Below are 25,114 nucleotides of genomic sequence, written 5' to 3'. Positions count from 1 at the left end.
CTGGGGCCGGTTCTCTTTAATATCTTTATCAATGATCTGGATGAAGGGATTGAATGCACCCTCAGTAAGTTCGCAGATGACACTAAACTGGGCGGGCGTGTTGATCTGCTTGAGGGTAGGTTGGCTCTGCAGAGGGATCTGGACAGGCTGGACCGATGGGCTGAGACCAATGGTATGAGGTTCAACAAGGCCAAGTGCCGGGTCCTGCACTTGGGTCACAACAACCCCATGCAGCGCTACAGGATTGGGGCAGAGTGGCTCGAAAGCAGCTCGACAGAAAAGGACTTGGGAGTGTTGGTTGACAGCCGGCTGAATATGAGCCAGCAGTGTGCCCAGGTGGCCAAGAAGGCCAACAGCATCCTAGCCTGTATCAGGAATAGTGTGGTGAGCCGGACTAGGGAAGTGATCATCCCCCTGTACTCGGCACTGGTGAGGCCCCACCTCGAGTACTGCGTTCAGTTTTGGGCCCCTCGCTACAAGAGGGACATTGAGGTGTTGGAGCGTGTCCAGAGAAGGGCTACAAAGCTGGTGAGGGGCCTGGAGGACAAACCTTATGAAGAACGACTGAGGGAGCTGGGGTTGTTTAGCCTGGAAAAGAGGAGGCTGACGGGAGACCTTGTCACCCTCTACAACTACCTGAAAGGAGGTTGTAGAGAGATGGGGGCTGACCTCTTCTCCCTGGTGACAAGTGATAGGACGAGGGGAAACGGGTTCAAGTTATGTCAGGGGAGGTTTAGATTAGATATTAGGAGACATTTTTTCACTGAAAGGGTTATTAAACATTGGAATAGGCTGCCCAGGGAGGTGGTGGATTCACCGTCTCTGGAGGTGTTTAAAAAAAGGGTAGATGGGGCACTGAGGGACACGGTTTAGAAGTGGCTCTTGTCAGGGTAGGCTAAAGGTTGGACTCGATGATCTTAAAGGTCCCTTCCAACCTCAACAATTCTATGATTCTATGATCACACGTCACATCATACTCACTCCTGCACCGATATTTAACAATAAACCAGCCCTGCAACACACTCGGGAAAACCGACAACAGGATCACGTACGAATGAAAGTAACCTTCACTCTCGAAACGGCCCGAAGGTTTCTCATCCCGATTCTGTTACTGTCGCTTTGGCATCATCACCGAAGGGCAAAGTCAACTTTCCCCAGGTACGACCAAGAGCGTAATTAGGAAAAGAATCCATCCCGAAAGTGTAATTAGGAAAAGCCTCCATCACGAGATGCCCAAGATAGGCAGGCAGAACCGTTATCCAAGCAATTATTTTATACCTCTGAAGGCAAACCCATGCCAACGTGGCACGCTTAGACCACCGCGTCCAAACACAAACGAGAAACAGGCCACGCAATATATTTGACCGCTTAAACCCCACTGCGTCCATTAACTTCATACAAAGCTCTCTAAAGGCACGATACCAGATTTCACGTAAGACCGACATGCTGTGAACTCTCTGTTCTCCCTGAACAAGCTGGAATTCAAACTATTCAGGCAATCTATCAGAGCTGCGTTCGTGCCCCACGTCGGGCGCCAATAAATCTGTCGTGGTTTTGGCCGAATTGGCCAATGGCCGGCGACAGATGCTCCCCCCCAACCTCTCGTACACGGAGAGGAGGAGGAGAGGTAGAGAGAGATTTACGAGCTTAGGAGAAACTAAACTGCTTTCATGAAATCCTAATAATAAAATCAAAAGGGAAATAATGAAATAGATACAGTCCATACAAAACTGGACGAAGCTCCCAGGATGACGTCACCGCACAAACCTCAAATCTCAAATTCTCCTAATTCCGAGTGTTCCTGCAGGCAGGCAGGTGACGTTACAGAAGGCCTAACATAGCCGTTTAAGACCAAATGCAAGTCTGCCATTCTGATTTGCAGTTCCAGTTCTCAACGTAAGCAGTTTGAGCAAACTCTATAAAACTGCAAGTGTAATCACGGTCTGTAAAGCCTTTAACTGGAAAAATCACTAACTACAGCCCACCTTACGCCATCAGTCCACGTGGGGTTCGAGTTCTCCTTCCTGGAAGATATTCTGGGTTCCTTTGCTCGTAGAGGAGGGCGAACTGATCATCCCGGAGATGCAGAGGGAGCTGCTAGGGGTGCGGTGCGAAGGCTGGGTCTGAGAAAGGACTCAGGAGGAAAAAAGACAAGATCCTGGGAGGGCACGTAGCCAGGACAGCTGACCCAAACTGACCAAAGGGATGTTCCATACCCTCTGCCGTCTGCTCAGCTACAAAAGCTAAGCGAGAGGAGGAGGGCTGGGGGGCATTCCTTATTACAACGCTTGTCTCTGAAAATTACTCTGAGGTGTAAAAAGCTCTCCGTCTCCTTCAGCTGCATCACATTCAACAATGTTTATTGACAGTCAAACAACATGCTAACTATGACTCTGGAGAATCCTAGCTGTATGGACGATCGCCCGATGGATGTCCTTCACTTTATCCTGGTGTTGCCGGTGCTGCTTCTGAGGTTGGTGACTTAAGCGCACTATCTTCCACCACCTACAGTTAAAAAAAAGCCTGTTAATGCAATAGTCGTTACCAAACAGACTGACTTCACACTCACACAGATGAAACTGAGGACAGTGAAATGCCGCTTTTCCTTTCAGATCACTGCTGGGTGTAAGGTCAGAAACATACAGTGTACTCTCTGCTACCGATGACAGCCTCTGTGTTTAAGGGACAGAGAAGAGAGTGTTCAGTGTAGGCCATCGCGTGCCCCGTTTCTGGTGTTTCTGTTCCTGACTACGATTTGCCACCACTCCTGGACAAAGTGAGCAGTTTTACAATGCGAGCTGTAGCCACAACTGGCAGAAATCATCCCATTGCAGTACTTCCTGCACTGACGACAAATGCCCACAGGGCGACCCACTCTGCATCTAACAGGGTAAAAGGCAACGATGAGAGAAAAGCTGAAAGTTCCAGTCGGCAACACTTTGTCAAACTGGCCAGCCCTCACATCCGACAGCTCAACCCTGCACTTCAAGGAATCGCTTGGACTGCCTGAGACAACACAGTATATTCTAAATAGCTCCACCTCTTATTTTCCCGTTCCCTGTGCTGAGCAAGTATTCGTTCCTTCTAGATCCACGTGAAGATACTCGGGGTTTTATGGGGAGAACAAAAGCAGTAACCGTTACTTATTTCCAGGGACTCGGATGGTCGGGATAATTGAATCCACGTGTAAAGACCTTTGCCCAGCCCTCTAAGTTGCAGTGCTAGCCAACAACGGCAGAAGGAAGCAGCCCCTCAACAGCAGTCTCCATAGAATCAGCTTATTTTCTTGCCTCCCGCCTCGTCAAAACTTGCGAAAGCGATATATTATTAGCAACACGCCATGCTTCAAAACTAAAGTCAAGAAATACTAGTCTGCGTAAACTGTCCTTTTATGCTTACAAATCTACGAACAAGAAAGCAGTAAGCAGTTTGTCCTAAATTCAGTGAGGGCCCACAAGCCAAAACCAGGCGCTTACATCTACATCAGTACCCACCAGTTATAACGCAAGCAGAAACACCTTCACTGCACTGCTACGGGAATGACTGCGGAAGCTTTGTGACCTGCTGCCTTCTTCCCATCCCAAATTTTCCATTGACTCCCATGAGGGATTTGCGTATTCCCAAGTCCAGCCCCATCTTCTCTACAGTGTTGTCCTAAATCCCAAAGCTGAGACGAGCTGAATAAGTGAATGCATCTAAGGTCTCTTCTTGTTCCTGTCTCTAGTGAGGGACTGGCGGGTGCTGTTGAAACCCAACTGCTTGCTCTCCTGTTTGGATCTCAACAGGTCCCATTTTAGAAACATCCTCAATTTTAGAAACATCCTGCTGAAGAAACAGCACGTTTAGCAGCTATAAAAACGACAGCATCTTTAAAATCCACCTTGTGAGAAACCGGTTTTCTCCTTCATTCCTGCCCAGGATTCTTTAATTCTGGACAATATTTTCGCCAGAAAATTTGGTCTTCGACGCACATTTCCTGCTTTAGCTTGTTTTCTTACTGGAGTTAATGGCTTTGGTCTTGAGACTGGAAAGCAAGAGGGGAAAAATTTCAGCCTGGTGTCATCCAAGTGACAGGGAATTCTCCCCTCTATTTCCCCCCGCTAAAAGTTACCTTCTCTTGAGGCCAGTGCAGGCAAATGGTAAAGCTTGGCTCTCTCTACGGCCAGCTGCCTTTCAATTCGTGGAAGGATCTTGCCATATTGGGCTAATAGAGAATTTCTGGCAACTGCTCTGTCGGTCAAGCGATGATCGCCGTCGTTCTGATGAAGGAAAAGCGGAAAGCAAAAGCTTAACTAATTACAAGAAGTTCCTTGCACAGACCTCTCCGTGCTATTTCGCATTAGTGAGCAGATTTCCTCTACGGGTGTGGGAAAACACCTCCACTGCACAGAACAGCGGCAAGTTCTACCCATCCGCACACACCGATTTCACCTGGTACTTTTAGCAAAGTGGAAGGAAGACTGCAATAGCAACAGAGCCTACAACTTGAAGTTAAAACAATGCTGGCACTCTGCAGAACCTTCTTCTGATACACCTGTTATCACCTGCAATTTTCTGATATCACCTGCAATTTGCAAACGACTTACTACATAGCAGGCTTTCCCTTGTTCTTCCTGAAACGCCAGTGCCCTGAATATACGGGACAACTGGAAATTACCCTGGACAACATGATGTGAAGATTAAAACAAGCAAGAAAAAGCGACCTACGCACACCACCTGGCCGCATGACAGTTTTCAAATGCAGGACCTACGACTTCCAAAACCACCTTAGAAGACTGAGTCACTGGAAAACTATGATTCCAGAAAACAGCAAACGTGTCACAAATCCAGAACACAAGTTCATGTAACACAAAATGTAATCTGGCTATTTTGAGAAATAGAGGTTAGACAAGAATTTTTGTCATAAAAGCCGTGAAATGAAAGTTGTGGAATTGGAGAGCACACTATAACTCGCAGAAATTAAAAAAACAAAGAAAACCCACAGAAATTTAACCTGTGGACTGGCATCTAGCCTGCTCTCAGCTAGAAAAATACAGTTGCGTGCAAGACACAAGCGATGACATACAACCTACTCGTCATCCCACAGGAAGGAGTGACACAAACAACTTCCAGTAATCTAAGCCACGCATAACATACGTATCTCAATAACGGAATGGTACGATTGGCTGATGGGAAAGATACATGTTTATTCCTCAGATGCAAACAAACTGTTCTCAGTGGGGTCAACAGTGGTGTGTAACATTTAATTTATAGCTTCATAGAGTAGCTTTGGAGTAGTGACGTATATTGGTCAACATTTAGCTTCAGCTGTAACCAAAGGTGTAGAAACTTGTTCCGAGTGTTTCAAAGACTGGTATGAAAAAAACAAAGCAGGATTTTTATTGAGTACTATCCAAACCAGTTAGTAACACCCAGCAGAAACTTGCACGCTTGACAGAACAGAACTTTCACGCTTACCATAAGATTGACGTTCATGGACTGATTCAGCTCTAGGGCTGCAATGTAGTTGGCACGCTGCAGATGGTAGACTAAAAGGAATTCTTGATTCTGAACACCAGCACTGGTCCTTAAAAACTTCTCCAAACACTCCTATGAGAAAAAAAAAATCATTCCAAAAATCTGTTATGGCTCTGCCTTTTCTCTTTTCAAAGAGACGATGAACATTTTTCCTTGCTCCCACTTACTTGTTCGGTGTCTGTGAAAGGCAGCTTCAGCAAGTCTTCCATCAGGCCCATCTCCCGGCACATTTCGTACATGTGTTTTAAGAGGTCTTCTAAGTTTGCCTGAGCGGCATGTTGGTGCAACAGACCCCAAGCCTCCACCATGCACCTGTAATTAATGTTTCAGACGTAAAGGGATGTTAATAGCATAACCAAAGAGATGCCCCAAGAGTCTTGTACTCAAAGTTTAAAGGAAACTTAGGGGATGATGATTTCTATTCTTTGTTCTCCATTTTCACAAGATTTGCGTGACAAAATGGTGGGGTATATTTCTTTACCTATTGGAGAGCAACACAGTGAGGAGAAGCTGCACTTCCCCGCTGCTTGCCGTGGGTGGCCTCATCAGCTGGATGTATCTGAGGGCTTGCCCATGCTCCCCTTGGCACAGGAGGGACTGAATAATTCTCTTGTGCTGCCATGACGCGGTTTTGATTGTAGCGGGATGAAAGAGCAGGGCCAGTGAATTCTGTACAAGTTAGAGATCGGGTTTTAAAATCATTTTCTAGATTATAGCTTTGTACTGCAATGTATGTCTAACTCAACTCTACCATACTTACTTCGTAATCATCGTGATCTAGAAGCCAACAACCTTCAACAAGCTTAACAAGTCCCCAGGGGATGCCAAAGGCAGTTGCAAAGGAGTCGATTGAAGTTTCTGTCTCACTCGGAAAGGAACGCTTGATATCCAGCAGCAAGTAAATTGTCTGACATCAGGTATCTCATTAAGGCTAATCAGCTTGTAAGACCAAAAGTTTATCACATTACCCTTAGAAAAACATAATGAAGTAAGAATATAAAAGTGGTAGGAAGCAGAAAATACATTCAAAACATTGGAGCATCCAACGCTCAATTATTACAGCAAATAAATTCCACAGTTGGGTTTTTCCCTCATGTCCAGCGTCTATAAAACAGTGTAAATTGTGGCATCCTTACAGTACAGCTCAGCTCCGAATGATTAAAACTGGATTTAAACCAGTATGCGGGTCACTCATTGGTAGCGTCATTTTCTCTTTCTGACGTCCGTTTTTAGGGACATCATCTAACAAGACAGCTCTGGGCTATAAGCGTTTCTAAGCCCCTTGCTCTCTAGGCTCCCCTCGCGGGTTAGGCAACAAACAGCAAAAGCAAGGCTGTGTATTTCAGCAGCTTAAAAATTAAGTTTCTGCCCCATGACTTTTCTCTTCTCCCTGTTGCTTATTCCGTGTGCCTGCACTTTCAACGGAACCAAAGCAAGCACCGTGAGCTGCGCTGGAAAACCCGTGATTTCAGCAAAAATCCGGTACTGGTAAACCACTCTTAGAAATCCTTTTGTTCTGAAACAGAAATTGTTTTATAACCCATCATGGGTGTTTTAGACAATTTTAAACGGTGTTTAAATTTGGAGAAAAACTAAGGACATTTTATATCTTCAACCCTTATTACTAAAACTGTTTTCTCCCTATCGGAGAAGACTTTTGCAACAAAACGTTTAAGAAAAAAGTCATCAAAAATCCACAGTACAAAGAAATAAAACAGCGCTTCTGTCTACAACTTAACGCTAAACTAAATGTTTTCACTTGCATCGTCTTTGAAGCATAAATGAAAAAATGTCATGAAACAGGTCGGCGACCAACACTGAAGAACATTTATGTGCATCCCCTGGAGGTGTAATAAAAATAACTAGAAAGGATACAATTGCGTGTTTGCAGTTTTCTTCAATGTTTTCTAGCAAATAGAGATCCAGCAGTGCCTGAAATGAAAAATTAACAGTTCTGAAAAAACGCCTGTCTTCCCTAAATCATTGGCTTTTGGGTGGGGTTTGGCGGGGAGGGCGGCCGTTTGTTGTTGTTCGCAGTGAACAGGACACTCACATGCAAACTGGCAGGCGGGTATTTCCCAGTTCCTCCTGCATCTCTCCGCCACAGCTTCTCCACTTGGTCTCCTAACTGGGAAACCATTCCATCAACCATCAAGCAGTCCGATTCCCATTTTCCTCTGGAACAAAAGGTAGCAAGGATTTGGACAGAGTAAAACACTAATTCCAGCCTCCCGGTGTAACGGCTTTCCTCCAGTCTTCTGCTGACTGCAGCCCTGCCCTTTCATCTCCCGATGGCACAAAGCAGAAAAAGGACACTAGAGGCTCTGTGCTTCGAAGGAACACACGAGCCTGTATGTAAGTTACTTGAGAAGTAAGCCAAGGAAGATGAACTTTGAAGTCAATACCTCCTACCCTGCAGCTTCCACCTTAACTCACCTTGCAGCCTCTTGGTCACAGTGCCATCGCCGAAGCTTGGTCAGGTCTTTATTCAGTTTTCAGTACAATTTCCAAAGAAAAACCTATTATCAGCTAATCCAAGGCATGCCGCCTATGTGCTAGGCAGCTAGTCCAGGAAAGAGAGCTGACGTTCGCAAGTGACTTCTATCCGACAGCCAGGAGAGTGCGAGGCGTGCCAACTCCATGTAACTCCAACCATCTTACGAAATCACACCACGTACTTGTGAGAAGGGGACTTAGGCCAATACAGTTATGACCCTCTATTACCAGTCAAGGACGGAGATGATTGTTTTTTAAAAAACACGCTTTCTTCTGCTTCCAAAACAATTGTTCTGTGAACACCCTGCTTTGCTGAACTGGAGGTGACTGATCCTGTCCTAATCACATGGCCTTTTTCAGTAGTCAGAAATTATACACATTAGCCAATGAATAAAGTAGACTCCCGAAAAATGATGATACCAACCAGTGGTACTAAGCAGAGGTAGATAGCAACGTTTTAACACAGGAAAGTAACCTCTCTGTTCAACAGAACACACGTGTCACTGAAGTCAAGAGTATTGCTGGCAGCGGCATTACGCATAGCCCATGCAACTGTTGAGATAAAAGCCATTCCCTTCCACTTCTGAATTTGCCGTGGAAGTGTTCTAGAGTCTTCCTCTAGCTCTTACCTTGATAAACGCTCAAGTTTCTGTCGGTGACCAGTATAGTAGCTCTCAATCAGAGGATAATTGTAGAAAGGTCTTGACAAACGCGTATCGTCGTCTACAGGCAACAAAGTAGAAGCAAGTTAAAGCAGTCATATCACACTTGTAAACGAAAATTTTTGCCTAAAGAGACAGAAGATCGTACAAGCTAAGCATCAAGAAGCCTCCAACTCTGAAAGAAGCCAATCCTCTTTCTGCCTTTGCTAAAAGAGCTCTAAGAGACAAGACTCAATTCCTTCTTGCCCCAAGTGCCGTTTCAAGGTTACAGTTCACGCAGCATTCACAACATGTAGGGTAAGCTGAAGTTCACTATAAAAAAAACCACCCAGTTCTCAAAGGGAATGGTTTTAAAACCATTGTTTAAAACAATTGTTTGTGAGACAATTAAGGCTGACAATGGAATTTCTAATCCATCCAACTAAAGAAGGATTTCCAAGGTGTACTTTCTCCTCAAGCAACTGATAGAAAGTTCAAAACATGCAGGTAATGCTCTCACTGTAAAAACAAGCATTCTGGTACTTGTTGTTTAATAGTACTTTGTTTAAAATCTCAAGTAGTTCAAGCTGTGGACACAAGCAGCGCCTTGACGTCAGGGGTCCATTGCTATTCCTAAAATCCACCCAGGAAAGAAACTGCCTGCCTCATTCTACGCCGTGTACTTGACAACCCAGCAAAATCTCAACTTCACCCACAGAACTTCAGCACACCCTGCCACTGAACCAGCACGACTTCTTCCTGACGAAACCGTTACAAAAACATGGCTAAGCATGCGTTCGTGGGAGTCACTCACTGGATGGTCGCCTTGTTACAAACGTATGACAGGTCACGCTTACCTAAACCCTCTGGAAGGAGACCGGATCGACAGAACCAGATGACCACTCGTGCATACAAAGAAATGAGGCCGGTTACCGCTTGCTTATTTGTCACGTCTGCAAAACCTGAAAAAAGGCAGGAGATGATTAGCGTTATGCAATTCTGTTCATTTTCACAAAACTCCCTTCATCCTACTAAACCAAAAGTATAAAAATAGCACATTAGAAATCTTTTTCTTTGCTTTTTTCATGCTGTATCGCTTTTTTATTTGAAGAAAAAACCCACTATCACCACCAAAACAAAAAGCAACCCCTATAAAGAACTAAACTCACTAAAGGCTAAAATAAAAAAAAAAACAAAAACCCCAAAGCCTGAACTACTAAATGCACGCAGGAATAAGACATCTGTTTCTCACGTAGCAGAGATTCTTCTGATAGCAAAGGGATATTCTTTTCTTTTCTCAATAGGCCAAGAACCATTTCTAAGAGAAAAAGCTGTAGAAACTCAAGTAACTTACTTTGCATGTTACTCGTTTACGCTTCCTTCGTATTGTTTAGCAATTTGCAACACGGTGTCTGCATGCAACTAGAACTTGCTAGCTAAGAACTCAAAGGAATAATTTTCAGCAATACCACATTCGGTTGCTGTAATTTCAGCCCAGTTGCCTACTAAGCTTCTCTCTGAATGTAGCCTCCCCCACCCCCTTGCATGAGCTCCACCATAAACTGTTGCCCTGAACTCCATGCGTGTTTTGTGGTGGTCCCAAGCGCTCAGCTTTAAGCCCCTTCTCCCAGCTAAATGTGACTGTCTTCCAATCCTCAAAAACAACAAAAGCCCATGTTGCCACAATTCCAAATCTTAATAAAACATACCAAAGATTTTGTAGCACTACTACAAACCTTTTTCAGTAAGCTCTTGTGCTTCTGTGAGAAAACAGTTTAAGACCGTGCTAAGGTTGCTCAAAAGCAACTGGCAGCGCTGGAGAGACCGTAATGTCTGGGGGTCAATGAAGTTGCAAGAGCCATCAAACAGCGGAACACCTTTTCAAGAATAAATATTAAATCGTTAGCCGACAGAGCAATTCCAGAGTTTCAAGGCGCACTTCAAGGACCGCGTGCAATATCCTATAGCGGCGTATTACTGAGGAAGCTCAATCAGAAAGAACGACTTTAGGTTTGCAGAATGACTACACTAGTACTCACAGATTTGGTCAAATTCTTCCTTTGTAGAGATCACTTGGTTCCATGTCCACTCAAGAACAAACCGTAAATTACCAGCAGACCTTGGCTGCTCTTTAAACAAAGAGAACAAAAAAGAAATGAATCAACAGGCTCCAACTCAAAGAGGTACCACGTAAAAAAACAACGTTCGAAGTATTACCTTCAGATATCCAATGTTTAATGCATCCAGTCAGAAGTCCCACAGAACCTGTCTGGACAGCAGCTGACAATACTGCTTCCAGCTGCTCCTCCTAAACGTAACAGACAAACTCAAATGAGAATCTTACCTACTTGCACCATGTGAACCATCAACAGTAAATGTTTCTTTCTAACTGTATACTCATTCAGACATCACAAAGTCAATCAGGACACAGGCCAGGAATGCCACGTCCTTTCTCTTAATTCCAGCCACAGGCTGGACTGCTCACTGCTCTGAGGAACACATTAACACACTTTTCCTCTGACATTTCAACTTACTGCAGCCTAATTCTAATCTTTCTTCGCGTGCCTCTGCATTACAGTCTTCACGTACTGAGTTCCAACTTACTACGTCCAGAAACATCCTCTGCTAATACGCGTTACACATCTGTGCAGATAAATTTGACTTCAGGAACTCAGGAAGGGGACAGGACAAACACAACTGTGCAACGTTTGCATGGAAACAGTGAAGCTACGGCCAAGCAGTTTTCTAGACTGTGAAGACATGAAGCAGTTCTGACACCCAAAACAGTACGTTGGAATTTTGTAACGTGACAGAAAAGAAGCAAAACATTTACATCCTAATGGTTTAAATGGTAGGCTCTTCAAATACTGTATTATAGTGTAGTGGTAATCCTTACAAGGATAAATCACAGGTATGCACAGACGCGCGATACTAAGTAGTAGCTTATCTCAGCTGGTGTTCTCGTACTTCTCTCAGGTGAGAGGACCCTTCGTAAGTTTTTACTTTGGTTTTTGGGATGGGATTTGTTTGGTTGGTTGGGTTTTTTTAAACACATTCAAAAGTATCTTTCCCCTCTAGGCAAAATCATGACATTCAAAGCGACTTCTACACATGTAGAACACACATGTGATATTGCCATCTTTTCTGAATACTGGTTTCAGGCAAGGAAACACACCATTGGCCAGCTTGCCAAGAAATTTCTTTGAGCTACCACACTGTGCAGAAGCGTTCATGTCCTAACACACGTCCACAAATGTGGTGACGAATGCAGGAGACAGGAAGGGGAGGGCAGCGGGAAGGCTGCTCTCCCCTTCCTGCTGATTGCTCCAGGGAAAGGTTGGTGCATTGCAAATGGAAAACCTATGGCAGGGGGAGTGAAGTCACTGTGGTGGCATAAAGCACATAGAAGGTAGTGAGTGTCATGAGATAAAGGTGATTAAGGTGTTGCAGCTGCAAGAGGGCAGTCTCAGAGGAGCAAATTGGGCTACTGCAGCACAAGGCAGAGGCTACAGAGGTGAAGATCCGCCCGGAGAGGATGCAGAAAAGCCTACCGATGAAGGGAAAACGAGGGCAAGCCGTGAAGAAATTGCCAGGGAGAGCTGACAGCAGTAATCCTTTACCACAGCCCACTTCCTTGGAAGCAAATGATCACGTACCGTGACAGTGCAGCAAGCCGACGTCTGCAAGAGCTCGCATCCCAGTGAGACGCCCCCATCGTCGGCTACTGCACTGAACCACTGCTTTGAGAAACTGACAGGGATGGGGGTTACTCTGGGGGACACATGCGTTATGTTGGGCATGACCAGCACTGACTGCACGCTTCCTTGTGCGCATCTGTGTGTGGCACCGAATTAAGAGAGGGGTCTCTAAAGACAGATCTCTTAGGGCTGTTCCCAGTCAAAGTCACTACTTTGGATCTAAGGATACGGTTACTTCTGCTAGCTCAGGTCAACACCTGTATTTCAAATTGGAGTATCGTGTCTTGTAGCCCCTCCAGCCCTGTCAGACCAGATGGATGTATTTCCCCCTTGATTCCCTCATAGGCACTCACCTGACTCAAACTGGATGGCTGGACATCAACTGGTCTTGGAGACAGCAAGCCACCTACAAGACACCTATTGTAGCTATCCTGAATGGCTTCCCATATTGAAGGACCAGATTTCTTCAAAAAATTCAAGGTCTGAAACATCAATCGAAAACCACAGATTAAGACAGCATTGTTAGTCCGTCACTACGCTTCTGGATAACCTCTAAAAGGAAGAATCTAAATGTTCACTGACACCGTCAGACAGCCTGAACCACTAAGATGCTTTAGGTTAGCAATCTGTGTAATTAAGTCTTTTCTACCTTCTCTGTCTATACACAGGCCTTGCTCTTTCCCTCAACACTGACACAAAATACATTCTATATAAGCTAAGCTAACATGCAACTTCACGCTTTGGAAGATCCTTTCTATGCCTATTCGTATGGAAGCCGATTCATGTTGGAAACATTTAGTGAGCTGAAACTTCACTCAAAATTATCTGTCACAATCTGTGCCGTGGCTCAGAAGTTATAATTTGGCCGAGTTTGGGAGAAAACAAAATTTTCACTCCTCAAACAGTTATGTGATTTTTCATTTTCTCTATTCCCTCCTTTTTCAAGAGAATTGGGGATCAAAACTCTAACTCAAGACTATGCAGGCAGTTCGACTGAGGGGCAATAAAGAAGTAACACCTTTCCCCGCCTTCTACAGTGGTTTTGTTCTTGCTCCTGGAGCAACGTTGCATTCCTTTCTAGACATTCAATCCCCGATGGTGCTTCAAGAGGAGACAACGGCAGTTGTACAGTCCCAAGAGGGGACCTAAAACATTACCATTTGCATACAACTGGCGACAGGATACAATTGCAACTATGCGTGTGGACGGGCAGGATGAGCATGAAACGGTCCCTAACACGGAAAGCAGTGCAACAGAAAACTTAGAAAAGCTACATCTCCTGCCACTCGCAATAAAGATACAGTAAAAGATCACCTCCTTCTGGAAGCCGGTGCAAGTCATGTGAACGACTCCGGAGGTCAGCAAGCACGTACCATCTGCAGAAACAGGGAACGTTTGACAACCTTCCGTACTCTCACAGTTATGGCATGACCAGTTTACATTTTTTACACACCGCTATCTAGAAACATATAACTGAGTGCTTTGAGCTTCAGTTCACAGTCATTTCAGGCTATAACCAGCACCACTTCACCGGCTACATTACAAAAGCACCAAAACTCAGCCGGCTGTCAGATATGTTTCACAATAGTAAATACCTTGTCAGTACAACACGATCAGAGTTGGGTTTGGGGGGGACTGGGTGTTTGTTTGGTTTGGTTTGGGTTTTGAATGACAAACAATGACTGAACAAGAGAACCAATGAATGGCATTTGACCTCATTTTAAGCTTATCACTCTCAAAAGCAGTGAAATACCTACCAAAGTTATAGTTGCCTGGATGAAAAAACCGCTCAGGTGGTGGATAAGAAGGAGGAACTCCCCGACTTAGACTCCGCTCATGGACCAGAATATCCAAAAGGAGCTTCGGAGAAGTCACGCTCACTACGGTATCCAGCGACCACAGTGCAAAATAGGGGCACTCATGAGGGAATTCTTCCGGCCTTAAAGAAAACAAGCGCGTAAGCTAAATGCCGACATTCAAATGAATTATTGGCAGGCATATGGAAAACTACTGAAGAAAAATCTACCTTAGTGAATCTGGCATTTGAGCAGAATACCAGCGATTAATGTCAAATACACCCAGGTAAGTAGATGGTTTTCCCTGACCGTACGTATTCACTTGCCAACTGAAGACTGAGACACTGGTGTCAGGAGACGTGACTGTAAAAGACAAGACGTTGTTTCTGACTTGTAGAAAATACGATGGATGCGATAGTTTTAAAACACCACTTTCTATTTTGGCTTCATTCTGTTCTGTCACTCGTGAAACACAACACTTCCTAAGAGTGATTACAGTAATTACGGAATAGCAAACATCTCTGTGATAGGTTTCAGTCACACTGCCCCTTTTTCTTGTCCCCTCGTCCAGATCACTGGTCAAGATACTAAAGAGAAGTGGCCCCAGTGCAGTGCCCTGGGGAACAGCACTTGTGACGGGCTACCATCTGGATGCAGATGCGGACATCGGTTTGAAGAAGGGAAAAAATTCTGGTAACATTCCTAAGCAATGGAGAGTTTGAACTTCTTGTTCAAAGATGGCAGCTGGAGGAGTAAAACGACTGACCATCATCATACAAACGGCCCCACCATACATCGCGATAGCATGTCAGCAAGCATAAAATAAAACCCACTTTTTCCCTTAAAGAAGTCCCACATAACTTAAGCATCCATTTTTTCTTCGTAAATAATCCCAACAGTCTAGTCTATGCAGATAGGCAAGACTTTCAGACTGTGGGGACAGAACAGCATTCGTTGCTTAGGTTCCAAAAGCACTTCTTTTAAAATCACCAAACACGGACATCAGAACAAACCTTCATTTACGCTATCCTCTCCGTCAACGTCGCTGCGGAATTTTTCGACAGTCTGGCAGCTGATTAATTTAGTACTCATCTGGCCTCTCAAGGGAAAGACTCCACCCGTGAGATCTAAACTGAACTTTTTGCCACGGTATTCCAAACCCTGGGGGAAAAAATCAGAGAAGAGAGCAAAGGTCATTCTAAGAGAAAAACATACATTATGGCTAAATATGAAAGACAGTCTAACAGAATAGGCTTATTATACTGTGTATTTCGCATGAGCCTATTTCTGATGGTAAATAGAAACTACGCCTGACATGCAAGAGAATGCAGTGTCAAATCGTAACGGGTAAGTTTGGCTGTAAAGGCTTTGCACTTTTTCAAAATTTAGAATTTTCCTAACATTATTCAGATCTAAACATGTTTTGCAGAATTCCTTGCGACATCCAAGAATGTTCTTTATAAAAATAAATATATCGCTACAAAGAGATATCTAAAATGATGCAACACACATGCATGCAAAGCTCTTTGCTCCATGTCTTGATTGCAGAACTGATGAAGTTAGAGAAGCCCCAGCATTCGAGCAGCTAAAGCTGTCAAGAGGTATTTTCTATGGGCACACCACCAGAGTGACCGTGCACCCCTCTCTAGTTACTGTGAGAACTTCATACTGATTAGCAATCTTCTTTCAAGCCACGTAAGCTATGACAGCTCCTCCTCTCATCTTGTCAGAGACTAACGGGTGAAATATCCCTCAGCTCCTTCACCAAGCACAGCCAACAGCAAAAGGGAAAACCAGAAAGGACACGGGGTGCACGTGGCCAAGGCTTTTAGCATCACGAATTACTACACAGTAAACAAACTAATTTTGAGATACACAGAAACCCCGGCACGATTGTGTTGAACCTCTGATAGCGCCATTTTTTAAGTAAGCGTGAAGTGAAATACCGTCTTTCCAAATACAGCATTCATTCAAACTGTCTACCATACAACACATGAACGGGTGTACTGGGGACAAATAGCAGCTCTATAATTAAAAAAAAAAAAAAAAAGGAGGGAAAAAGAAACCCAACCCACACAACCCATAAACTGATAACGCCACATTCTACCCAAGTTTCCTAAACTTGCAGAGCTCTGAAACGAACTGGCATGAAACCACACATTCCCGTATGATCTCATAGGATACATCTAATTCACCTAATCTGAGAAGAGGCGAGCTTTCTCTTAATGATTCCAGGAAGTGTTACAAATAAATATGAAGGTTGTCTAAAAAGAAAAATTAAATAATTAAAAAAAGTCTTTCATAACTAAAAAGAAAATGCTTCTGAAGCAAAGCAGTGCATTTTAAACTTTCCACGCCGGGCAAAGTCATTCTAAGGAACTCCATTGTATGGGAGATGTTAAGTAACGACTCCATTGACTAGCAAAACACAAAAACAAGTTTTCAAACGAGATGCACTGGTCAAACTCTGATATCAAAGTAGAGAGTGTATACTCTGCCCATCCGCAAGCATTGTGCAGAACGAGGGTAAAGATGCGCTCTACGATCGTGATTTGATGCACCAGATTTAGCAACTGCTGCGACAGTACAAAAAAGGTCTTTGGAAGCATTACTTAAACATACCTTTCTGTTTAATTACTTAAGCAGACTTAAACCAGCCTTGAAGGCAATGGAGACGAGAGTTTGACACGCATATAGAAAAACACAGTACTACATGTTCCATAAGTCCTATTTGTGGCTTTTACCATGACACACAGTCAAAGAGGCACTGCTTCATAGCCTCAAACCTAATTCCTGGAACAAAAAGCACTGCTGTATTGAAAAAGTCTTTTGAGCTCCTGTGAACTCTATCCAATGAACAAGGATCAACAGTAGATTCCTCCTTCTTTACTCAAACTTGGCCTAGCAAACGGGAGACACTTAAATTTTCTACCCCTGAAGATGGACAAGAAACTTGACTCAGACAGCCATGCAGGCAGACAGTCATGTAGTACTAACCAATCTGTGACTACAAGGAAGTGTTCTGAGACTAAAAGTATCCGCTGTGGAGCACAGGTCCCGCACATCAACAAAGATAAAGAGATAGCATCCAGCACACGATGAATCACTGGAAGATCCTTCTACTTGGTCACCGTGATAGATAATGCATTTTAAAGAAACACCACCTTTTCCAAACACCTAACCTCTATCTATGCAAAAGCAACAGTGGCAAATGAGGAAGCACCTTTCCTACACATAAGCAAAACACTCAAAATCTAAATTAATCCAAAAAAATCAAAAGGCACAGTCCCTACAAAAACCAGAGTACCACGATACAAGAGTCACCCCTGTTTCGTTCCATAGCTATTGAGAATATGCAAGAGAAAGTACCAAATCAGGAGGAAAGACTTGCTCTGAACTAAGATTACTGTCCCCTCAAAAAGATTTTGGAAGACTTCCAGGCGTACAACTGAATGGAATTACACATCTAACAGATGCGCCTTGTCTCTGTTAGCTATCTGAGATACAATGATACCTCACATCTGTATTTTAAACGCATCCTCCTTGGAGCCAGATCTAACATTTAGGTACACTCTTCTGACCAAATTACATATTTTCCTGGCTTTAAGAGTAGATTGAATAGGTCACCCAGCCAAAAAGAAGAACGAGTTATCTTTACAGCTACTAAGTGTCAGGATCAACACTGAAGAGACACTGTAGGTGCATTTCATGTGAGAAGTCCGGCTGACAAAGCTCTAAGGGAAACCAAGAACATAAAACTGAAGATCAGCAAAGAATAGAGTATGACTGTATTTTAAGAAAGGGAGAGAGACAGAAGCTTATTCAAGTCCGAAGCTTGGTTAAACCAAGCGATTCAAGGCCCAGTCTTCTCTTCCTACATGCCATTCATTTGGTATTTCAGAATAATTTTATTTGCAAAAGCCGCGTCCTCTTCAGGAATTTAATTTATACGGGCTCTTTGCAGATGAATCTAGCTGGAACACACGACACTGCAGTATAAAATGGTACGCCTTCTTTCCAAAAGGTATGGACAAAGGCCGTGCCCAAGAAGACTCAGCAAAACATTATTATTTTTTCAGCCAGCTCTGAAGTTTGATGGTAAATCTCACCCCTGTAACTCAACTGATACTCCCTTAGAGAAAATTACTATTGTCTGCTTTTCCCACGCATGCACCTCTTACCTCATACATGACTTGTCCTGAGGCCACGCGTTTTCTGTCACCAAACGCTAACTGCAGCAGGTGTAAACTCACCACATCACCTTCACTGAAAGAGGGATAAATTATGAAATTTGGTTACAAAGCTGCTTTATAGTCCTCATTGTCGTGTTAGTAGACCTAGACGTTTTCTTAATAGCATGCTCCCGCTGAAAAGAACACCACCTCTTCCCAAAACATGATCATCGGCCACATTTAGCCACTGAAACATGAAGGAGGGCGTTTTGACACTAACAGCTTCAGGGGCAAAAGCCAACCGTACAATTGGAAAGCTGTAATATGTTGTATGGACTAAGAATTGTTGGAAATAGTTCTTCACAATGAAGAGTTCTCCATCAAAACTGCTTTGAAGTCAAGTTTTAAAAGACTGCCACTCTACCAACAGCTGAGCTGATGGAATCGCTTGCTGATGCAGAAAGAGAGATCTCTCTGCCCCTCCCTTACCACCAAAGTTCCCCTCCCCCTCTTGCACACTCTGCACCCTTCCAAGTCCGATTTGATTCAGCAGAACAGCAGGAACCCATTGGCTTTTCTGCTGAATCGTTTTCTGCCAGGGGAGCTGCACTGGCTCACCAAGGCTCCACAGACTGCTGACGCTGGCACAAGGCCATCGGCAATACTGTCACCGCCGCCTTTAGGGGCGGCAGGCTGTTGTGTGGGCACGTCTGGTGTTCTAGATCTGCAGCCTCAACTGCTCCTAGTGGTATTTTAATACCACGGTGTGACTATCAAACAAATGATGAAGCGGTCATCGAGGAACAAAAGCAAACCATTTGAGAATGCGAGCAGAAGAATGTGGCCACTGTTGCTTTGCCTTCTGACAGAAGGCAGGAACTAGTAGGTCCCTCTCCACGTCTGGTAAATCCTGTAAAAATTGCATTCTAAGTTTAACACCCTCCGTACCGGAAAGAATCGCAGACACACAACAAATACACATGTTCAACTGTATGGGAACAAATATCCTTAAAAACAAAAAGAATTAATTCAGTGGCTGATAGTTAAAGTTTTTATTCACCTTTCCTGCGTAGACTGAACAGCCCACAAGTAGCAACAATTGCGAGGATCATTCTCCGGCTCTTGAAAAGTGACAGCATAGACAGGAATCCTCCCTCCTTCAAGCTGAGAGTGGTGCCTACAGGTTTAGGGGAAAAAAAAAGCAAAACGAAAAAGAAAAAAAAAGGGGAGCCTACTGGCCCAAACACAGGTAGTTTCTCGTTTCTTGGACTACGTCAAGCATTGTTCTTCCTGACTTCTGAACCTTATTTGTACCTCCACACTCTACTCTTGCCACCTAATTATTCCTCCACTGTCTATCTATGCATCCAACAGCTCCTGGGGAGTCAGTGCAGATCTGCTGAAGTGAATCCCAACCAGAAGTTAGCCAAATATTTCAGGTGAGATTGCTCTTTCGGCCAAAGCTGACATGCAGGAAAGAATACATTTTTCAGGCACACGTCAGCTGTTGAGTTTTCATGTCTCACTAGTTTCACCCTGGACACTTTAGAGAATATCGGCACCAAAATCACATCACTGACATACTTCAGCCTTTCGATGGATGCCCCAGTTGCAGTAACCGGTTCTGAAAACCCCAGGAAGCATGCTTCCCACAATTCCTCAATCCACAGGCACAATAAGGAAAACAATCCTAGTCCACTGGGGAGAAGGCGGACCACTTGATCCAGGTATGACTGAAAAGTTACGTCAGAAGAGGATTTCTGAACGTGCCAAGATTATACTCATACTCATTTCAGTCCCTGAAAAAGTTCTCTTTACATCCACATACTTCCTTAAGCAACAAATCGAGAGCCCCACACCTCCAGGCATGGCCAAGTGTAAAGGCCTACTTACTCTCTCTTCAAAGTTTTCATATTCCAGAGCGACAGGTAGCCATCCGAGAAACCCACAACGAGCTGGTTGCTTCTGCTTATGTAGCACAGGGCTGATACTGCTGTTCCGGAAGCATTTTGTAGTTGAAAACAGAGACACCTCCCTTCGCTGGTCACAGTTTCTCTTCTTTGTGCAACTTCAGCAGGATTTTTAGTGACAACTTCTAGATCTACACACACAAAACCAAGCAATAAATGAATACGTTATGCCATTTAGGCTGCATTTTAGGCACTGACGTGACAACCCCTATCATCTAATGCCACCGTGCCAGGCAAAATAGCCATTTATGCAACACTTTTTTTTGCCATTTCCATTATGTATGTCTTCAAAGAACATAAGAACTCTCGGATCAGACAAGTATTCTCACTCACATTTGAAAGCTAGGCAAAAGCGTAACCATAATAACGTAACCAAATTCTTCCTGGACTCTGAAAAGCAGGAGTTTGGGCCTCGTGATGAAATTTGAAGTGGCACCTCGTGTTTGAAGTGGCACCAATTGCTGAAGGTGCTGTTGTAATAGCCAAAACGGTGTATGCAATCTGAGTACACCTATTCGAGATTTCATTCATCCAAATGCATGGGTGTTGGTAAGTGGGGTTTATTTTAAAAAACAAGCCCAAAATTTGCCCCAAGTCAATTAACACAAGCAGAAGAGCATTCCCGGGAAACAGGGCTCCTCCAACACAACTTCCTACCAGGCGGCCGCACCGGCTCACGTGGCAAAATTCCTACACCTCTCTGGAAGGAATCATAGTGGCACAGGGATCTTGGTGGGAGGGGGCATTTACAACACTGGGAGGAGCAGTCAGACACTCCCAGGTTTAATCAGGTCAGGACTATACGATGTCAAACTGCCACCTGTAACCAGTCGTCAGAAATGTCTGACACAAGGGTCTTCAAAGTGGGATGCATACTGTTTCGTTAGAAGACAGAAGTTTTCTTGCGTTTAAATTCACGTGGAAAAACTGCAGGCTTACCCAATGCTTCGATATCGTTCTGAGTGCAGGAGCAATCATCCAAACTAAGGTCAACCAGAAGTAGATGGCCAGCATCTGTAGCCACTGCTGCCACCCCAAAGAGCCATCGCAGACTCTGATGGAGGTGCTGAGTGCTCACGCTGGGTCCTCCGTGATTCGCTATGGGTTCTATAGCGGTTACCTACAGGAAAACTACAAGTTACTATTTGAGCTCTTTGACAAGCTCAATAGAAAAAGTAAATACAGGAGCATCAAAGCATCGTTTGCAATTAGATCAAGAAAAGAGACAAAGACAAAAAAGCCCCGTACAAAAACCTGTTACTGCCTTCCATTTACTAGATTTCCTGCGGGTAAGTGACTTAACTTCAACTTAAATGGGGCATTCTATTAGTACAGCTTAGCAATTTCCATTTCCTACTTCGCAGTAATTAACTGGAGGAAAACACAGAAAATCAGTTATACGCAAGAAACTTTATCGTATTCAAGGGGCTTAAGACAGACAAACACAACTACATCGAGGTCTCCCACCGCTCACAGCCCACCAGCACCGCGATACGGTCTATGCCTTCTTTGACAAACGGGCGTTAGGATAAATCAGGGCTCGAGAGTCAGACGAGGCAGCGGCCAAGTTGCATGGGAGACACACCATTTCCATGGGAGTGAAACGTATTTAGAAAGCGTTGAAGGGAGAGACCAGCTTAGTAAAATTCACACTAGTCCGCATTTAGAAGAAAAGTAACAACCACATAAAGGAAAAGAAGCTTTAAATGCACACCAGCGCTTTCACGAATGTTGAGAAAAATGTTAAAAGCCAGCCTAAAGCAGCAGCTTCTCAGATAAAAAGGTGACTCCACCTAAAGGAGGAAGCGCGCACTGCTCTTTCACGTGCCCAGCAGTCTGCACACAACTGTCTCACAAGGCGAAGACAGACCTTTCAGCACACGTTGCAGCACATCCCAGGACAACACTGACTGCTAGAGCAGAGACACGGTATTTCTGATGGAAATCAAGCAATTAGGGCCAAAAAAAGGTGCTTTTCAATGCCTTTTTGTGGAAGGAGAGAATCAGGTAACTCTGTGCTCTACAATAAAACCAGAAAACTTGTTTTACTCTCAGCAAACTCCAACAATAATGGCACATTAAGCCCAAGATTTTACAGCAACGCCGTCTTGACTGGATACTCTCAAGTGACAGGATGTTAACGCACGATAGAAAAAATACCTCCTACAAAGAGACGCTCCAAAGCTTGTCCTAAAACAGGCCTACGCAGCACCTAACAACATCAAAGCTTCGTTTCTCCAATTAAAAAGTACCTACCCTCCCGGGAAGAACAACTGCTTTAACCACTCTTGAGAGTCCAAGGTCGTACAGACAGAGAACACTTCCCTCTGCGTCTTCCAACCCAACCAGCAGTCCAGTTCTCTTCTCCCAGGAAAACTCCTTCACCACACGAACAGTGGGAGGCTGTTCATTGACTCCACTGAAACGGTACGCAGAGAGCCGCTCTCCTGTCACAGAGTTCACCACCTCAAGGTGAGGACCACGTGCCAACCACGCCAGGCCATTTCTCCCTGTGAGAGAAAAGAAAGAGGACTGAAGCAAATGTCCAATGGAAGACTGAAAACAGCTGAAAAAAAATCACAGTGCCTGCCCCTTTCCTTCAATAAACGTACCTAGCAGAGGAAGACCGACCTACCTCATTCTAGTCAATGATTCAAAATCACCCGTTGAAATCCCCAAGCAATCCCTCCTAAAATTAACCACCTTGTTATTTTGCATTTGTACTTGTCATTCCCGCACCGAAGAATCTGGGTTGTTTGGGATAAAGATGACAAGGTCCTGATCGACAGCCTTTATACCATATTCGCCTTGGTTTTGCTAGAAATGATCTAAACGCATATGGGAATACAAGTCTTAGAGCGTAGAGGAAGAATCGAAGGCATTTTGTTTCACTGAACTACTGCCAGCCCAAAGGAAGTATGAGCTCAATCCCTGCATTTACACTCAGGTAGATAGATTCTACCTGGTCTTAACAGAAGCCTAGACCTCCAGATAGGCACCCAGCTCTACTGTCACATCACCTGGAAAGTCCACTTCAAAGTTTAACTATACTCACGTTTTAATATTAGCATTTGTCATCGCTGAAGCACCCTTTTTGTTCTCTCTCTCTAAACAGGATGCCTCTTAACAGCACCAACCTGACACAGCTGATACGATGACCTGAGGCTTCAGGTAGCCTCCAGGCAAGAACAACTTTATACCGAGACCAAATTTAAAGGAAAATGCTCACCTCCAGAAAACCTCCCGCACAGCACCGAGCCGAGGGTTCCCTCATCTTCCCCAAGTGCCTGAAGAGTCACCTCTGGAAACTGCAGCAGACTGCTCGTTACCTCAGCTGTTAGGTCTCGCATTCTTCGCTGTAAATACAGGAAAAAATTGCACAACTAGACTCACGTCAGCCAGAACTATTCTTGAGAGTGACAGAAGTTTCATCAGTATGCAGTGAAAAATCCCCTAGACATCACCTCTAGCTCTTTTCCTTGCAAATAATGGCACTCGGGAGACTTTTTGCTCTCCCAGCAGAGCAAAAGGAGAATCCTTTGCTTTTCTGATGCCTGTGAGATCACCAACAAAAAGTGACCCAGACGTATCAACAGAGAAATAACAGGAAAAAGCCCAATACACTGAGTTCAAGTCTACTCACACAGGTTAGGAAGATGGGAGCTGAGAAAAATCAGATTTTAAAAAGCTTCTCAGTAACAGGTACAACTTTCCATTTGTCCTTTCCCTTGATTTCGTACTTTACCCTTTGTTACTTATTGTCAGTTGTCTTCTAGCAGCCAAAATTACCACTGGTCTTCACCTTAGGTACTTATGACTTCCAAACTATTTCCAAAGAAAGGAGCGTACCACGAGTCACAGGCTGAGGATAGATTTTTGCATTAAAAACCTCCAAGAAGAATAAACATGGAGAAATTACATGTTCAAGCAGAATCACATTCAGCCAAGTCAGGGTTCAGGGACGTCAGTTTTGACTGACGGTAGTACCTGAAAATCCGTTTCAAGGGCCAACAATGCAATGGGCTTACTGACAAAAAAGCTAAAAATATGGCCAGCCGCAGCTGAAGAGGTGGTTTCACAAAACATGCTGACTTCCCTGCCACCAAAAGAGAGGACTTGCCGCCGCCTCCCATCTCTCCATCTGCTCCTTTGTTCTACTACCGTACTCCTGTGGCTCACCTCGCACTGCCTTAACAGTGCCTTAGAGCACTTTAGGAGCCAAGTTCACTCCCTGAGCAGGCAGGAAACTCACCCAGAAAAGCAGGTGGTGTTCCACCAGCTTCGAGAGCTCAACTGCCTTGCAGAGACAACCAGCAAGCATAAGAGGTGGCACAAGGAAGGAGGCAGGACCACGCATCGGGAAGAAGGAGAGGGAATTTGTCCATCTCCTTTTTGTGGCAGTCAGCCCGGGCTGCTAGCTCATACCCGGGTGAAACGGCACACTCAGTTTGCAGGGAGGGCTAAAAACCCCTTCACTTTTAGAAAGGACACCACCCAGGACACAGTCAGGCATCTTTTAAGGCAACTTTTAACTCCCTCTTGCACGGAGAGACTCCCTAGCTCTCTGGGAAAGGCTGCAGCTGACAGGCGTCGTTCTTTCACTCCGCCAGAGGTGGAAGCTAAAGTGATTTCAGGGAAGGGTTATAAAAGGGTTTATAAAAGTTATACCAATTTTTGAATTGTTGTTAATGACTGGTTCCATGACATTTTCCCCAGAGAAACAGGAAGCAACTCACAAGCACTGGAGGAGCAGCAGATGGAAAAGTCACTTTCTGCACTCTCGTAGTCGTCAGGTTCAGTGAATTTGCACTTTGCCGGATTTTA

At 44.4% G+C, this 25,114-nt stretch overlaps 1 protein-coding gene across 1 annotated transcript; it reads right to left on the bottom strand.

Annotated features, from left to right (window-relative positions):
- Nucleotides 1-3,869: 3,869 nt before the first annotated feature.
- On the bottom strand, nt 3,870-23,640 carry LOC141740511 (protein ELYS-like). The gene is made up of 24 exons (XM_074579336.1): nt 23,520-23,640; nt 22,547-22,800; nt 21,230-21,410; nt 20,214-20,421; nt 19,381-19,497; nt 18,330-18,414; nt 15,162-15,309; nt 14,379-14,511; nt 14,110-14,291; nt 13,667-13,728; nt 12,706-12,834; nt 10,872-10,962; nt 10,694-10,783; nt 10,391-10,531; nt 9,512-9,616; nt 8,643-8,736; nt 7,571-7,694; nt 7,393-7,449; nt 6,278-6,424; nt 5,999-6,186; nt 5,685-5,829; nt 5,458-5,589; nt 4,112-4,259; nt 3,870-4,024 (listed from the first exon to the last, which is right to left on the bottom strand). The coding sequence occupies exons 1-24, from the start codon at nt 23,638-23,640 to the stop codon at nt 3,870-3,872; spliced, it is 3,237 nt and encodes a 1,078-aa protein (XP_074435437.1).
- Nucleotides 23,641-25,114: the final 1,474 nt, after the last annotated feature.

Source organism: Larus michahellis, chromosome 3 (assembly GCF_964199755.1).
Source record: "Larus michahellis chromosome 3, bLarMic1.1, whole genome shotgun sequence".
NCBI lineage: Eukaryota > Metazoa > Chordata > Aves > Charadriiformes > Laridae > Larus > Larus michahellis.
This window is presented reverse-complemented; position numbering and strand designations above follow the sequence as displayed.